General features: G+C 35.2%; 1 protein-coding gene across 1 annotated transcript in view; it reads right to left on the bottom strand.

Moving 5' to 3' along the window:
* DHX36 (DEAH-box helicase 36) overlaps positions 1-18,349 on the bottom strand; it is a 49,134-nt gene that overhangs the window by 20,645 nt on the left and 10,140 nt on the right. The window contains exons 4-13 of the mRNA XM_040480539.1: positions 15,566-15,604; positions 13,822-13,992; positions 12,018-12,097; positions 11,241-11,315; positions 10,924-11,090; positions 8,972-9,053; positions 5,032-5,172; positions 4,692-4,794; positions 3,773-3,860; positions 562-617 (exon numbers count right to left, since the gene is read on the bottom strand). Of these exons, the coding sequence (XP_040336473.1) occupies positions 562-617; positions 3,773-3,860; positions 4,692-4,794; positions 5,032-5,172; positions 8,972-9,053; positions 10,924-11,090; positions 11,241-11,315; positions 12,018-12,097; positions 13,822-13,992; positions 15,566-15,604 (1,002 nt within the window). The remainder of the gene's footprint in view (positions 1-561; positions 618-3,772; positions 3,861-4,691; positions 4,795-5,031; positions 5,173-8,971; positions 9,054-10,923; positions 11,091-11,240; positions 11,316-12,017; positions 12,098-13,821; positions 13,993-15,565; positions 15,605-18,349) is intronic.

The following is an 18,349-nucleotide window of genomic DNA, read 5'->3' on the forward strand; positions in this document are numbered from 1 at the left end:
AGAGAGAGAGAGAGAGAGAGAGAGAGAGAGAGAGAGAGAGAGAGAGACTTTCTTCTGAGCCATCTCCTTTTATCAGGGCCTGCAAACACTGCAGTCCAGAAAACTATCTTGTCTTTGAGAATGCAGTGTTGATCCTAACGAGGGACATGCCTGAACCTGACAAGAGACAAAACATTCAAAACCATAATAATATATTATTGATAAAACAGGAAATCTCATACCTACAAATAGATTAATTGTTAAATCAAAATCTCAAACATCAAGCTGTAGTATGTCATAGATAACTGCAACCCAAACAAGTTACTGGTGAAACCAGTCTATAAACTTTTCCCTAATGCTGACAAAACTAATTTGTTAATTACACTCAGTTACTCGAGTTTTTGTGCAATTATCCCCTGAAGACTCATTTGCAAAGTTCTTAAAGAAGTGATTTTTATATGGATTACTACTTGAAAATACACCTTCAAAAAAAATAAAAGAAAATAAAAGATAATAAGCAGTCCTTAATCTGAAGCTTGCCTCAATCTGAAAGACAGAGGATGAATAAATCTAACAACATACCTGTGTCTGGTTAACCGTAGGCATCAGTGAATGTAAGGGTATAATAATAAACCTGTCTGAAAATTAAAAAAGAAAAGTAAACTTTAAGACAAACAGTTGCAGAAAAGCTCCAGATTAGTTAAGCACATAATTCTTAATTTATATTACTATATAATCGGAGAAACTTTATTCTTTTTATTTTCTTGCTTTCTTAGCGCTCCAGTAAGTTCTTACTGACATTTTATTCTGTCAATTTATTTCACATTGATAAACATATTCCCCAAATTCCTAAAGAATGCTTAAAAGTTAGGAACAATCTTTTCAAATTATGCTAGAAAACATCATTAGTTCTATTCCCATCAGTTAACTGAACACCAAAAAATTCGCTCTAATACGAATATAAGTTTATAGACTTTGGGTGATCCTCAGTATTTTAATCATATAGATAATAAGTGAATTTTTAGAGCACTTTAATGAAATTCCCATGTCCACTTTTATGTTAAAAAAATAATGAAACAGCACTGGTAAAGTGACCCACATTTTTAAATATAATTTTGTTAGAAATGTAAAATCACATTCCTACTTTTTAAGTTTCAAAATGAAATAGTTCAACCCATTCGTGATTACTAGACAATAGGGAGAAAGTTTGGTGTAGTTATTAGTGATGGAAATAAGGGAATGTTAAGGAAGCAAGGGTAAACTTCAAGTTTAGCTATGATTACAAAAAAAAATGCAACCCGACTTAAAGACTTAAATCTCTAGCAAGTATCGAGATGACTCAAGATAACTGTATTCCCCCTGCCAAAAACTATTGTTATTCAAAGGAAATATGATACTCCCCAAATCCTCTGATAAGGGTTACAAATCTTAAAAGGTAGTAAAAAGTTGTCAAGCAATTGATATTGCTAAAAAGATTGCTCTGAATTACTTGTCTCTGTAACACAACATGAAATGCATTAACTCGATCAATACTCAGGCCAAAAATAATTTACTTTGAGTTGGATTAGGCCTTAAGATGTAACTTCCATTTTACAAGTATAGGTAAGAAAGGATCAAATGATGATATTATGAAGACTCAGATTCAGACAAATCTAGAAAATCTAGGTAGGTGGACCTAGCCTAGTCTTTTCCACAAATCATTACCATGGGGAAGGTAAGGGGGATATGAAAGTGATTATGTGGAATAAAAGACTTATCTGGCTTACAATTTTCTGTAATTTGAACTAGTAGCTGTGAAAGACACTTTCGGGGGAAAATGGGAAAATCTGATTATAGACTGGATTATTAGATGATGTTAAGAATTAGATAGAAAAATGGTACTATGGTTATATATTATATAGAAAAGTACATTTTTAGAGATGTATATATTTTGAGAGATAATATATGACAGCCGCAATTTATTTTAAAAAGGAAAAAATCAGATCACAAAAATAGTTGCTGCATTGAAGTCATTGGTATATGTTGTTCACTATACGATTCTCTACTTTTCTCTAAGTTTAAATGTTTCATTACAAGTTAAAAAAAATCAGTAGCCAGGTAAAACAATGAAAGGAAAAACAATTCTGTTAAAGGTAACATAATTGGGGTAAAAAGAGTTTAGACTGCTGATATTGCACAACTACAGTAGTCAGTGGGAACAAAGTCTATACTCTTATGAGAAGAAAAAAATAAGTTGATAAGCATTCGATAAATTGAGTTTCAAAATTCACCTTTAGTCAGTATGGAATTAGACCAATTTTTTTTGCCCCTTTTAACATGGTCAACAGAGTACAGCCAATTATTAAGGCTAAATTTTAAAACTATAACTTGAGAAAAAACATTCTTGTTAAACTTTGGTAAGATTTCTTTTTAAAAAGAATTGAGCAGGTGGTAAAAGTATAAATTAATACCTCCTTCCTTGAGAATAATTAGAAAATTAATAAAGTCAATTATAATAACCAATATCACAGCATGTAATTGTAGTGTTACATTTTGGTAGATCTTCCTTGTATTTTTCCTGGTAAATATATACACATACTCAACATTTTTTATTTGAAGTAAACTCTACACCCAACATGGGGCTTGAACTCACGACCCTGAGATCAAGAGCTGCATGCTTTACTGACTGAGCCAGCTCAGTGCCCCACACATACTCACATTTTTTAAAACTAAAAGTAGATCACACAGTAGTGTTTTTTTGGGGGGTGGGAGAGACCAACGTTAGAAGGTTCGGCCAAAAAAAGAATCCCAGTTGTTTAAAAAAATAATTCAATTGCATAGTTTAATCACAACTACACTTTTTCTACAGACAAACGTTATCACTGAAAGTAGTTATTTCATTACAGAGAAGCCCTGATAATCAGATAAAAACATTTTTCAGCTAGAGAACAGTAAATAATTTTAATTACAGAGAATGTTTTGAGGACATTACTACAATGGGACTTAACAAAGAATGAATAATACTGCTTTACTATTTCAGTCAATACATTTAGATCAAAACATTTTGTCTTGTAAAAATAAAATGTGTCAAAAGCACTTCAAGAGATTAAGTTTAGAAAATATAATTAGAATTATACAATACTAAATAGAATTTGCTTTGTATTTTACTGATGGAAAGTTAATAATTATTCCTGAAAATGCTCTGGCTGCATTTTATAGGAGAAAAATGGTCCCATATATTTCTGAGACATAAGAGATTATGTCTCTTAAACATGCTATTTAAGCTTTGGAAGCATCTATAGAATTTTTCAAAACTACAGACGTTCAAGTCACATTCTCAGATTTGGGGTGAGGATGGGGTCTGAGTATCTGAATTTTACAGAAGCACAACTAGTGACTTGTATATTCAGAACTGAGAAACGCTGGGCTAAGGGATAAATTCAACCTTCTTTTCTGCCCAATTAAATGCAGCAGTGAGTGAAAAAACAAACGCAAGTACCAACATCTTAACTTTAAGGGCTCAATATTATTAGGCAAATTTAGAAAAAGAAGTAAAATATTCTCATAATACCAAAATAAAGAACTTCACCATATACCTACCACCTTCATCTTCTGACCTAGAACTTTATTTTTAAAAAAGAGAGAAAGAGATCCAACTTTTGAAAAAACCCAACCTGGGTTTAAGACCACCAAGTTCCTACAGTGAGGCAGCCTTAGACTAAGCAACGCTTCTTCAAATAAAAGAAAAAAAAACATGCTGCATATGATTTAAGTACTATTCTTAGAATTATAATAAAATGCATTTCCATAATACCTGATTTAAACATCACTTGTGACATCAAGAGATCATGTAAAGTGCTGATATTGTCCCAGCCTGGTAGGAAGACCAGTATCGCACCATCCTATATGGAGGGGAAATAACCATTACAAAGTATCACGTAACCAAACACACTAAATGTAAACTTCTGTGCACACTTAAACTAGCTTCAGAAGTTTTATTTACTGATTATAACTAAAGAATAGAAGCTCACTCTTTTTAATGTTTATTTATTTTGAGAGAGAGAGATAGAGAGAGAGAGAGAGAAAGCAAGTGAGGGAGGGGCAGAGAAAGAGGGAGAGTTCTCGCAAAGCCCAAAGAGGTTCTGTGCTGCCAGTGTGGAGCCTCATGTAGGGCTCAATCTCACTAACTGTGAGATCATGACGTGAGCTCAAATCAAGAGTTGGATGCTTACCTGACTGAGCCACCTAGTCATCCTGAAGCTCACTCTTTAAAAATAGGATTTACGGGCGCCTGGGTGGCGCAGTCGGTTAAGCGTCCGACTTCAGCCAGGTCACGATCTCGCGGTCCGCAAGTTCGAGCCCGCGTCAGGCTCTGGGCGGGTGGCTCGGAGCCTGGAGCCTGTTTCCGATTCTGTGTCTCCCTCTCTCTCTGCCCCTCCCCCGTTCATGCTCTGTCTCTCTCTGTCCCAAAAATAAATAAACGTTGAAAAAAAAAAAATTAAAAAAAAAAAAATAGGATTTACAACGCAGATATTTCATTTGTTTAGTCTTTTCTTCAAACAGATCAAATGCCTCAATTGTGGTATTCTGAGATTCTTATTTCTAGTGTCAAAACAATTTCTTCCATATGCTACTTGTAAAAAGCATTTAAAAAATTATTCTTCTTTTCTCAGGGTCTTGATATATTAATGAAATTAAAATTACATCACCAAGAAACAAACAAAAAAAATTACCTCTTCTTCCAAAACAATGTGTCGGATAAGGGCAGCAATCAAATTCAGATCAACTTTATCATCATCGATCATTTCCAGAACATCTACAGTACTTGCAGAATACCTATCAAAGTTAAATAGGAAGTCATGAAATACCTGATCAAGTTTCCTAAGGTTCAACCTGTTATCTTAAAATCTTAAAATTAATTCAATCAGCAAATGGGAAAACACAATTAACATATAGAAGTATTACTGGGATAACAATAGTTAGAAACAAATTCAAGAAGACAATCTCTGCTTTTTTTAGTCATTGAGCCTCTGTGCTCTCAAATTAGATTAAAAACAAGCAAAAAACACGTACCTTTTTCGCAGTTCCCTTACATAATCTGGCCAGCGTTCTTTATAGATTGCTTCTTTTTCTTCTTTTTCTTGTCTGTTTACATGCCCTTGCATGAAACCCCTCTTAAACTGGGACCTGTGTTCTTTTTGTTCTGGAACATATCTAAAATAAATAAAAAAATTCTTAAATAGCTGAAACCTTTTGCAAACTCTCTGGTTTTAGCAAATATCTGTGACTTTTTACTTTTGGGTTTTAAAGAGGATTTTAAAGAACATTTCATTATGCTTTCTAGTGAACGCTACTAAATAGTTTATTAGTAGCTGTTCATTAATATATAAAATCCAACATTTTATATAAAAATCATTTTTCTCTACCAAAGTACATAAAACTTTAGATCATTAGCAGTCAAAATAAAAAAAAAATAATTCTACAGTAACTTTTAAGTTTGCTCTAAAAAGTTAACATTACTATTTAATGTAAATATAAATATCACATATAAAATAATATGCCTAGTACAAGACTCAGATTTTGAATATATAGATTTCCAAACCTGAGTGCACATAAGAATCCCAGAGAGCTTATAAAATACAGAATCCTGAGTCCTATCCCTTGTGATTTGGACTCCGTAGGTCTGGTTGGGGTCTGCTAATCTAGGAATTTGAATTAGTGCCCCAGGAAATTCAGAAAATTTATCTATGGACCTCAGACCCACTCATGCTTGAGAACTATTTAATTGTGCTCAGTCTTACAGTCAGAGCCAAATGGCAGAGCCAGAATCTGTATTCAAGTCTCCTATGTGTCAATCCAATACTATATGCCATGACTCCACCACGCCATTAGTGACTGCTAAAAACAGAGGGCGCATCTGCCTAAGAATTCCACCTAACTTAAATGGTTTGAAAGGCATGGGGGTGGGAGGAGACAAAGAAAAGTGAAACTACGCTTTGACCACAAAGCCCCTGGGAATTCGCCTAGGGAGAGCATCTAGATGGAAAAGGGGGGTCTGGACCATGGGCTTTAGAGTCAGACAGAACTGGACTGATGTCTGTGCTCTGCCACTGACTACCTGTGTAACCTTGGACAAGATATAAACCTCTGCCCTTCGGTTTGCCTATTTGAGATATTATAATACTTATAATAATATTGGCAGGAGAATAAAAGAAAAATGCAGTAAGATAAAGCACAGTGCCTGACACATAGTAGACACCCAAAAAGTGTTAACCCCTTCCCTATTCAGTACCTGTGACCCAGGATTCCCCTAAGTCTTCGATACATATAGAGGCATCAACTTGAGGTAGGGCAACCTGAGACAGAGATTAGTCCTAGTCAGCAGGATGGACCCACAGTTGGCTCCCTTCCCAGCAATTCCAAAAAACAGAGGTAAGCTTCAACGCCCCCCCCTCCCCAGCCAAGCGCCCAATGACAACCCTCCATATCATCTTCACCCTGTTTCCTTCCCTTCAGTTCAGCTCTTCTTCTGGGAAGGGACAGATGGGTTCTTCGCCTGAAAACTTCTGTCGAGGGATCACCTTCCTTCAACTCCCCTCTTAGGGCTGACTAGGGGATGACAAGGGCACATACACCCTTCTTTTGCTTCCGAGACTCTTTAGTTCCCTGAACATTCCCTGCCTTCTACGGAGCTTAAGAAAGCAATTCATCATTAAATAATTTTAGCTTACTGTTCCCTCAAACTTTACTTGCACTACTGTCACCTGTTACTAGAAAATAATTGGTAAACGTGCCACAGTAGGAAGTGAGAGGAATGGTGCAAAGTGGAATTGAAGAGAGAATGCATAGTAAAGCTTACTGATGACAAAACCAGAGCACAGACGATTAAGATACCCTCTCTCACTTTTAGTTATGTTCTACCCTCTCTGATATACACATTTCCCTTTTTCCTACCCTGAATTTCACTACTTTCCTCACTTGCCCAGTCTATCCCATGCTAATGAGGTTATACCTCATTCCCAATACATTCTTTACTTCTTCCAGAATGGGTCAGTCATACTTTACAGGACAGCATCTATGTCTTTCTGTCTACATTTAAGCTCTGAGGATAGGTACCAAGTCTTTCCTTGTTTTATGATCAGACCCTAATGCACAGGGCAGGCATGAAGTTTAATAAAAATCTGTTTAAATGTCCACCAAAAAAATTGAACAGACTTTTCTCCATGTAAAACCGACTGTAGGATCTTTGTTTTCACCTTCCCACCATCACTTCCGTTTTCTCACTTAACAAGCAAGCTGTGGAATCTTAAAACACAAGTGTTTCCATATCTGTCCATATATTTATTTGCATGTTTACTATAGGTCAGGCACTGTGCTGTACTCTAGTTATAGAGATGAACAGGACAAAATGCTTGACCTTGGACAAATCTGAAATCTATTGCAAGAGGTAAATATAAAGGTGAAGTACCTGACAATATGGTAAGTATTGTAAGAGATATGATAAACCTGCTACAGGTTGATGAGAAAGCAACCCGCTCTGTGAGAGGGATAAGAAAAAGCTTAACAGACAGTGAAGTTGGAATTTGTTCTCACATAATTAAGTTTATACATAAAGGGTGGAGAAGGGGTCTAAAAGGACAACATAGCATGTAACAAAGCACAAAATCGTGAATGAAAGGGCACTGGCTGGCATATTAGGGAATGGTACATTTAGCATAGGTACGCCAGGAGACACATAAGACTAGAAAAAAAGGATAGAGCCAGATTGTAAAGAGCTTTAGGATGACTAACTAGGGAACAGGAACCTGATCCTATGGGCTGTGTTTTCCCAGCCCTTCCCTCAACAAGAAATTCAAATATTAATTGGTATATCCCCTCAGAGAAGACTGTTAGTAGCTAATGGCCAGAGTGTTAAAGGGATCAATAATTTGGGTATACTAGTTGAGGTATTCTGCTACAGGTCATGACAAACATAAAGGTCCTTAAACAAGTTTTTAAAGAAAAATTTCAGGAGGCTTGACAAGGGGGAGAAAGCTCACGTAACCAGATTTTGTAGGAAAATACATGGCACTCTCACATATATGTGAGAGTGAAGACAGTACCAGAAGAGGAACTACTAGCACGGAAGAGATAATAACAACCTTAAGCAGAAAAAACAGAAATGAGAGGGCACATGCAAGGAGAAAGCTCTCAGGGTTTATACTGTGGGAAAGGTGGGAGTACAGAATGATTTAGACTGAGTTACTAGGCATGTAGAGCAGTTAGCATATCCTGGTAAGATCTACCAACTGCTTGATAAATATTAGTGTTTGGATTTACAGCTCAGACACTGCGTGGAGGATAGTAACCATTGTAAGGCAAACTTGCAAAGAGAAATTATTTCATTTTAATGTTTTGGTGGAAGCACAGTGGGGAATGAATAGAAGATAATGATTTCAGCTGGAAAAACGTGAGCTTCAAGATACCTGTGGTACTGGAATGCTGCTGAGTAGAGAGTTAGATACCAAATGCAAAGTTCAGGGAGAGCTTCAGAAGCTCCAGTTCTGAGAGCTGTGAAAATACACAACTATGGCCATGGAAACAGGATGGCACAGTGAAACCATGAAAGACTGAAAAAAGGCTAATTAAGAACCCTCAGGGGAAATCTTATGTAAAGGGTAGGCAAAGGAAGCCAGCAAAAACTGAAAACTTGGTAGGACAGAGGAGAGGTTCAAGCACTAATAACAAAGGTTCCCAAACTTTGCTGCCTAGGGAGCTTTAAAAAACTGATGCCTGGCTACCAGCCCAGATTTTGTAATGTAATTAAGGTAGGGAGTGTGAATTGGGCATCTGGATTTTAAAGGACTCCAGGTGATTTTAATGTGCAACCAAGTTTGGGAATCCCTGATTTAAGGAAAAACAATGTTTTAGAAGGTAGTGGTTAAAAAAGAGCTTCTGAGATTAAAGTTTAACAGAAAAAAAAAAAAGGTGGCATTAGTATTTTTAAAGCTCTTATTTCCTAATATTTACTTACCTTATTTTTTCAATTATATCTTCCAAAAGAAACTCCTCAACCGGAAAAGTAAAACCAGGTATGTGTATCATTGGACAGTTACCTATTATGGCAGACAAGACATAAATCTATACTCAAAATGTTTAAAAAAAAAAAAATTAACAGATTATAAATAGGCCAGTACCTTTCTTACCTTTCTTAAGTTCAAAGATGGTCCTGGCACTTTTACAATTCTACCCTATTTTTCCATAATGAATTTAATGAAAAGTAGCAGTCTACTCTTCACTTACTACCATTTTACTGCTACCAAACTGTACACACGCATCACGGTTCTACAAAGTAACACAATATATCAAAGAATAGAGCATTTTAAGTTGGACTCATAACTCATTAGTTGGAAGTCTATTTCCTCTCCATCACTAGTCAAGATGGTACCAGCAGAACCCAAGTTTTAGTGAAATCAACTTAAGAAGCACTACTCTTATGGTACCCAGAATCAGGAAAAGAGAAAAAAAAGTAGTTCAAATAAGACCTAGCAAAATATTAAATTGTTACTTATTATTTTAGAAACACTAGGGGCACCTGGGTGGGTCAGTCGGTTAAGCGGCCAACTTCGGCTCAGGTCATGATCTCACGGTCTGTGAGTTCCAGCCCCGCGTCGGGCTCTGTGCTGACAGCTCAGAGCCTGGAGCCTGTTTCAGATTCTGTGTCTCCCTCTCTCTCTGACCCTCCCCCATTCATGCTTTGTCTCTCTCTGTGTCAAAAATAAATAAATGTTTAAAAAATTAAAAAAAAAAAAAAGAAAAAAAAAGAAACACTAGTTAAAAAAAAAAAACACAAAAAACTACCTCTCTTAGTACTGTTACTTAAATGCTACTTATATTTCAGACCATGCAAAATAAGCAGTATACATTGTAAACCAAGGCCAACATAGCATCAAAGGTCAAAAAGTATCTCAGGTGGTCTCACAGCTCTGCCTGTGAATTGCACAAGTTTGAGCAGTTTATTCAATGTTAGGTCTGGACCATGCATCAAAACAACAACAAACAAACAAAACAATACAAGCAACTAATTTCACACGTCTTTAAGCTTCCATTTTAACTATTCACCCTTACCCCACCCCCCACCATTTTCCTCTCCTTCTCCTGCAACTGGAAGCAAAAAAGATAAGCATATTTTTTTAAAAATGTACTCTACAGCTAGTCAAATTTTGTTTCAAATCCTTTCAACTCTTTTTTTAAATATTTACTTATTTTTGAGAGACAGTGAGCGAGCTGGGGAGGGGTAGAGAGAAACAGGGAGACACAGAATCCAAAGCAGGCTCCAGGCTCTGAGCTGTCAGCACAAGAGCCCAATGCAGGGCTCGAACTCATGAACCATGAGATCATGACCTGAGCTGAAGGTGAAGTCAGACGCTTAACCGACTGAGCCACCCGGGCACCCCTCAACCCTCTCTTAATTATGCAACCATTACAAGGCATACTGGAAAGACACATCGGCAAAAATGGGAATACTAGCACCTACCTCACGAGGTGTTAAAATGATAAAGTGCCAAATACAGTACACCTGGCACACTGAAGGTGTTCCAGAAGTGGCCATGAGTACTATTAGTATTAGCAAGCTGCCACTCTAGCCTGTGACAGTACATGAAAACCACAGAACAATCACAAAAAAAATGTTCAAAAAATTATTCAAACCTGCGGTTTGAACTCATTGAGGCCACCTTAATTACCTGATGGTGGCACCAAAAACCTACATGTCTTCACTGTAACACAGATGATGCCACCTTTCAAAAATAGGCTCAATTCTCTAATCTATGAGATTAGAAGCTAGGAGAATATTTACTAAACATTGATTTTAAGTACCTGGTACCTAGAAATGTATTAGCTTTTTGATTTTTTTAAATTTTATTAACTCTAAATTCAGTGGCTTTGTGATAACTTCCTAAAGCAATAATCATAAAATTTACTCACCAAAATATTCTGAAAATTTCTCAGCATTCAATGTTGCACTCATTAATATGACTTTCAGGTCAGGTCGAAAATTGAGAAGATCTTTAATAACAGTCATTAAAACATCTGACTGTAGGTTTCTCTCATGGATTTCATCAAGCACAATATGACTAACACTGGACAAACGCCTAAAGCAAAAGTGTGAAGTATGAAACTTAGTACAAAATTCAAAAACGGAACCATTCTACTTCAACAATTAGTAAAATCCAATTTAATACTGACATCTTTTGCTAATGTCTAACTAACTAACTGTCTGTCCTGAAGTGAAACATACTCACGAGTCTGACTGCAGCCACTGAAGGATAATTCCTGTTGTACAGTATAAGATAGAACCCTGCTTCCTTGGCAACCGACTGTGAATGAAAGACAGGAGATGAGTTTTGGTTTTAGTGTCTTTACTAAACAAATTACTAAGTACCACAAAAGTTTAAAAGAAAATCTTCACAATTAACTTTTTGGTTATAGGAATGCTTACTGCAAGAGAGTAATGGGAAATACTACATTCAAGTTCACTATACATTATTTTCACTGTCACGATACATCAATGATGTCTTTTTAAAGGCATAATCATTAACATTCAGAAAACAACACTTAGGGGCCTAAATTTCTGTTCAGTGACTGAAAAATCAGTTCATTTAAAAAGCTAAATGGAATCTTGAGCTCCAGAAAAGGACTACAGATACACGGTAAGTTAAAGATACCAAAATCCATAAAGTCAATGGGGGGGGGGGGGGGGGGGAAGGGATGGCAGTGGATGGTGGTACCAAAAGATACAAAAGATACAAGACAGCAACTCCTTTCAAGTGCAGTGATGATCTACTAATGTATATCCAGGTAAGTTATTTCTCTAGTCATTTAATAATATAAAAGCACACTTTAAAAAAAAGACAATCCAAACAGGAGTTTGTAGTTTGCAAGCTTCCTATGCTGCAGTTACTTTAAATGTTAATTTTAATAGTAATCAACATAAAAATAGGGGGGAATCTTTCTTTTGAATCTCTAACTTCAAAGTTTCACTAAAATCTACCTGTATACAAGAGGTGAACATTCTTTACCTCTGGAGACGAATCTGGTATCCGGTACTATTACCATTGCCACAAGATTCGGCCCTTTCTGCGGCCACTCTCTCTGCAACCTTTAATCAAAATAAAAGACATTTACAAAGAAAATAGGATTTCCTTTAGGACAAATATCTTGAACTTCCATAAAATTTGGGATTTCTGAAAAAATGTTCATCAGATTTTCAGGAGTTAAAAAAAGAGACAGATACTAAAATTCAAGGGTTCTAAAACCGGGTATTGTCCCTTAAAAGCTGCAGACTACTGCCTCTTACGTTGACTTTTCACTTTCTCTTAAAAAGCCCTTCAAGGCAAATTCTTATCGCTATTTTCAAACTGCCTTTCTATATAGCATCCTCTCATTCATCTCTACCTTTCTTTTGAACTTTTCTAAAACAGTTAGAAATCATGATCTAAACTTATAAACCTTGTATATAATTTGAGGGCAAATACATGTTGGTACTTTTTGTTCCTCGAGATTTTGTTTTTGGTAGAGATTGGTGTTGCTTCATTCCTGGTTCTTGGTTTTGTTCTAAAAGTTATGGCTGCCAAAAATTAACTTGGAATTGATAATCCAATACGGATTTATGTAACTAAAAGTAACCAATAGACATCTTGTGACAGAACAGTGATTTATGAGATCAGAAATAGGAAATGGCATAATTAAGAAACAATACTTCAGAAATAAAACTTTCCAGTCAGTACATCCTGTATACACTGAGTTAGGCCACTATTTCACTTTTTATTACTTACTAAATTGCCCATTCAAGTACCAACAGATCTTGGAAAAATAAACAAAAAATAACCTAGATTTCTTCCCACTGTCAATATATATGTGTAATATTATATTAGTGAAAATTGATATTTTAAACTTACTTAAATCTAGCTATATAATTGTACTATACCAAAAGTGGTTCTTTTTTGCCATTCTGTCATCTTATATAATTTCTAGAAATGATTCTACCAAAAAGACTACTGTACTTTCTTTAGAAATCATAGTTTAAATGTATACTGTTATTTCCTCCAAAATATTGTCACAATTGGTAACACAGTCTCTAACCAAATTCTTTATTAAATGACCTGGAGATGATAAATAGCAGTATCCTACAACTAAACATAACCGTATATCTTTATAATTTAAATTTACACAAAAAACCATGTAACACTGAAATAAATTCACTATACCCATCAAATGTTGCAAGAAACCCCTAACATATTAAAAAATACATAACCCATACATTTAACTAGGTCATCTCACTAAACAAACAGAAATGCTGTTTGTTTGTAATAAACATGTACCTAAAAGTATTAATAGGATAAACCTAAAATAGTATCTTAATTTTTATGATAAATTCCCTCTTACTGAGCAATTGCATTAAAAAATTTAAAATGCAGCTAAAATATGCAAGGCTTCCTGCTTTCACCATCAGTGTACTTACATACTGAAAAAACAATCTGAGAACCAAAAAACAATGCTGAATGAATCAAGTGGTAACATTTAAAGCATCTATACTGATGGGGATTATGTGGAGTTTATAATCCCACAAAAATTTATCAGCTTTCTCTCATTCTAATTTTATACTAAAATTTACCTGAATTTATAATTTATCTTAAACTCATGAACATCTATTATAAGAGGTCATTCGAGATTTTGGTCTTTACTACCAAATATTTAGTTTCAAAACAACACATCCTAAACCTATTTAAGAACCATTACAAACCTTCAAAGCGGTTTAGTTCCAGCAAGACTAGGAGGATGGAAAATAAAGTGGGGAATTTTAAAAAGTGAGACATTACTTACCGAAATGGCACTAATTCTTCTTGGCTGAGTACAAACTATCCTGCATGCAGATCCTTTTCCTCTTTCAATGTAGTTATCCAAAATGAACTGAGTAACTTGAGTAGTTTTTCCACAACCAGTTTCACCACTTATTACTGTTACTTGATGGTTATCAATCATATTCACCAATTCCTATTTCAAAATGGAAAATAAGTTGAAGAACATCACATAGTGACTAACTCGGAAAGAGCAGTAATCAAAATACCATCAAACTGAAGGTAACCATTTTTAACAAAGGTATTAATGCATTTAAAATTTTGTTAAATGCAATGCTGACAGTTTGTATATCTGGGTCTACCTGTTTTCAAGAGAAAAGCAACATCAAATTATGAAAAAAACAAACACAAGGCACTATGAAAGGAAAACACACCAACAAGAACTAGAAGAGACAGCTCTAAGTTCTACACCTAAGAATAAACATTAATTAAAAAGAATGCTGAGTGTAGGACTACTGAGTACAAGAAAAATCCCAATACCCAACCAACTACTGAAGACATTAAGGGGTTATATCAAAACTCAAACAATACGGCTTTGTCTGCAGAACAAGTTTTGTATGCTGTTCCAGAGAACAAGGAAGTCTATAATGTATTTCCTTTCAAATAATTAAAGTTTGTAAATACCTAAATCAAAGGGGTAAACTTCAAATATCTGGAAAACCTCACATTTGGGGAAGGTCTTTCTTAAAACTTTTAGATAAACACTAATATTTTTAATAGTAATATTCACTGTATTAATAAGACCATCCTACTACTTCAAAGTAGTATTGGAGGTTATTTTTATCTACATTTTGAAAACTCACCTTTAAAAATTTTCCCATCTACTCTAACACACTATACATATATCAGAACAAGTTCCAAGTTTAAACAATGAAATTATAGCTTGTACAGCATGTGATTAATTCATTCAATATTTACTGGGGGGGGGGGGGTCTCTGAGTCAAGTAATACACAGTGAACACTTTGTCCTCAAGAATTTACACCAGCCTAAGGGAGGAAAAAACACTGTGGCAGGTGGTACTTAACCAAAACTTTAATCAAAACAAAGTAAGGCTGAGAGAACAGAGTAGGATGGAGAACTGTATTACTCTCTATAAGGTAACTATGTAATAAAGCATAATAAATTAACTAAAGTACTCTATTTTCAGTAGTCTCAATTTTAACTAAAATGTTTGGTCTCAAATTAGGAGTAAGGATATTTACCCAAGATAACTTACATGTGAAAATTCTATTTTTCTTAAAGTTCTACACATTTCATTTTATTTTATTTTTAAAAAAAAAATTTTTTTTTCAACGTTTATTTATTTTTGGGACAGAGAGAGACAGAGCATGAACGGGGGAGGGGCAGAGAGAGAGGGAGACACAGAATCGGAAACAGGCTCCAGGCTCTGAGCCATCAGCCCAGAGCCCGACGCGGGGCTCGAACTCACGGACCGCGAGATCGTGACCTGGCTGAAGTCGGACGCTTAACCGACTGTGCCACCCAGGCGCCCCTAAACATTTCATTTCAGACAGAAATGAGAAAAGTTCAGGAAAATGGTTTCATGACCATTTTTTTCTTTTGGTCTTTCAAAAATTCAAAAGAATAAAATGAACTTTCAATAATATCCTTCAGAGGAAAGTTCTTTAGTTTGTATTTTTTGATATAGATCTTAAAAGAATTATATTTTAAGTATTTTGCAAATTAAAGGATATATTATTTATTTTACCTTTTGCATTCCATATGAAGGCAGCTTTTCCCTGAAATGCTGAAAATTAAAAACAATTGTTAATTTTCACAAAAGAATCAAATTACAATCATGGTAATCAGAATATATCATAAATATGCTTGAATCCCAATATATTATTACTTCATTGATTATGTCAAGTATCAAGACTTAAAAAAGAATTTTTATAAAAAAGAACTCATGAACTTAACAATCCCCTTTATTTTTAAAACACTGAAAAAGAGAATTCCATTACATTCAACAGAGTGGAGACACTTTGAGTTAAAGCGGCAGTAAAATGCAATCTGATCTGTCGTCTAATATAGCATTCTTGTAGTCCCTAAATTACTTTTACCATCTTTTGTTTGTTTTATATATTCATCTTAGATTTGTTTTGCTATCACAATTCATTTTCCCACCCATCAATCCACCATTTACTAATCCATAAGGCACTGGTACAGATTAATTACTTATGGGTACTTGCCTTTGAGAATCAAAGAAAATTGAAAACAAGTAACATGTGGGGCACCTGGGTGGCTCAGTCAGTTAAGCGTCCGGCTTCGGCTCAGGTCACTATCTCACAGTTCGTGGGTTCAAGCCCCACGTCGGACTCTGTGCTGATAGCCCGGAGCCTGGAGCCTGCTGCCTGCTTTGGATTGTGGCTCCATCTCTCTCTCTGCCCCTCCCCTGCTCTCACTCTGTCACTGTGCCTCTCAAAACTAAATAAACATTAAAAAAAAAATAAATACATAAAACAAGTAATATGTGAAGAAAATCTGGTCCTACCATTTAAGAGCTAAGATCTTTTTTTAAAAAAAAAATTTTTTTTTCAACGTTTATTTATTTTTGGGACAGAGAGAGACAGAGCATGAACGGGGGAGGGGCAGAGAGAGAGGGAGACACAGAATCGGAGACAGGCTCCAGGCTCTGAGCCATCAGCCCAGAGCCCGACGCGGGGCTCGAACTCACGGACCGCGAGATGGTGACCTGGCTGAAGTCGGACGCTTAACCGACTGCGCCACCCAGGCGCCCCTAAGAGCTAAGATCTTAAGACAAACCTGGATCCTGAATCCCTCAAAGGTTGTATCTCATAAGGTTGCAAGGAATCTGAATGAAAAACCTTTGTATAAAAAGTAGCAGTTTCTGACACATATAAGCTACTTAATTTTTGGTGAATTGCAACTGAAACACCCAAGAAGAAATGATTAACTCCTGTATCTTTTATTTGACGATGTCTTTGCAATTCTGAAAACCTACACTACATGAAAATGACATACACTTAGGAGTATTATGGTTTACAATGACCTAGGTACATTGTAACATGAAAAAACAAACCATAGCTTTAATAAACTTCCTTTATTAAAAAGAAAAAAAAAAGCAGTAAAATTAGAACTGTCCCAGGTAATCCAGTATATTATTGCCATTTTTCAAAAATTTTTATTTCTTGAAATATTGCCCTCATCTTTTGCCTACCTGATTTGTCAAAATAGGAGAATAAAAAAAAATCCCCCACTATTTTTTTTATTGTGATGTAATTGACATACAACATTATAATAGTTTCAGGTGTATAACATGATTCAGTATCTTCTTGTACTATGAAATGATTACCACAGTTAAGTCTAGTTAATATCCATCATCACACATATTTACAATTTTTTTCTTTATAACAAGAACTTTTAAGCTCTTAGCAACTTTCAAATATACAGGGTAGCATTACTAACTATACGCTATATATTATATATTAGCATTATATATATAACACATTGTTAATACATTAACATTATATATATATTAGCATTATTAACTATGCTATATATGCCTGCTTGGTTATGGTCAGTCAGGTAATTCTCAGTATCATAAAAAACAAGGCAATGTGATGACCTGAATGAATTCTAGCAATTTGAAACAAGTTGCGACACTTTTGTTGGTAATTTTTTATCATAATACATTATTTAAAACCATTTAATGATTTCTAGAAGTACTTCATGTACTTCAATGTAACCATCTCAATATAGAAATATATAGAAGCTCTCCCATTAAATTTGAAACTAGCATTAACCACATTTGCTTTCTAAATATGTAAATGCTGAAGATAGTTACAACCCAATATTCTTTATCAAGACAGACAACCCTTCTATTTCCTAATTTCTGGCTGTAACCCTGAGATATGAGGCAATGAAGATTATAAGCTGCTTGAAGACAGGAAATGTCTTATTAGTCTTCAGAAAACACAGCACAATGACAGACATGTAAAAAATGGAAAATTAATGTTTATTAAATAAATCATAACAATGGCATATTACCAAAAAGGATTAAAAAGTTGAGCTCTTAAGCACATCTTTTATTTTATTTTTTATTTTATTTATTTTGAGAGAGCAAGAGCACAAACAAAGAAAGGGCAAAAGGAGAGGGAGACAGAGAATCCCAAACAGGTTCCACATGACCTAGGGCTTGATGGCACAACTGTGAGATCATGACCTGAGCTGAAAAGAAGAGTCAGGGGCTCAACCAACTGAGCCACCCAGGCACCCAACACATCTGAATTTTAGACTGGATTCTGTTACTGGCTGTGCAACTGTAGATAGGTCACTTAACCTAATATATTTTTCCCTCTCCATCACAAATATGCAGAATTTCTTACACAGGGTTGTTGGGAGGTTTAAATGATGTAGTACATGTGAAGTGTTTGTAAGTGTCTAGCCAACAGGAAGAATGTTTTACACATTTGTTTTCCTAACTTCCTTACTGGATCACTCACACATTTTTAATATTTGAGTCTGTCCTCCA

The sequence above is a fragment of the Herpailurus yagouaroundi genome, unplaced genomic scaffold, assembly GCF_014898765.1.
Source record: "Herpailurus yagouaroundi ecotype Mexico unplaced genomic scaffold, PumYag 159, whole genome shotgun sequence".
Lineage (NCBI taxonomy): Eukaryota > Metazoa > Chordata > Mammalia > Carnivora > Felidae > Herpailurus > Herpailurus yagouaroundi.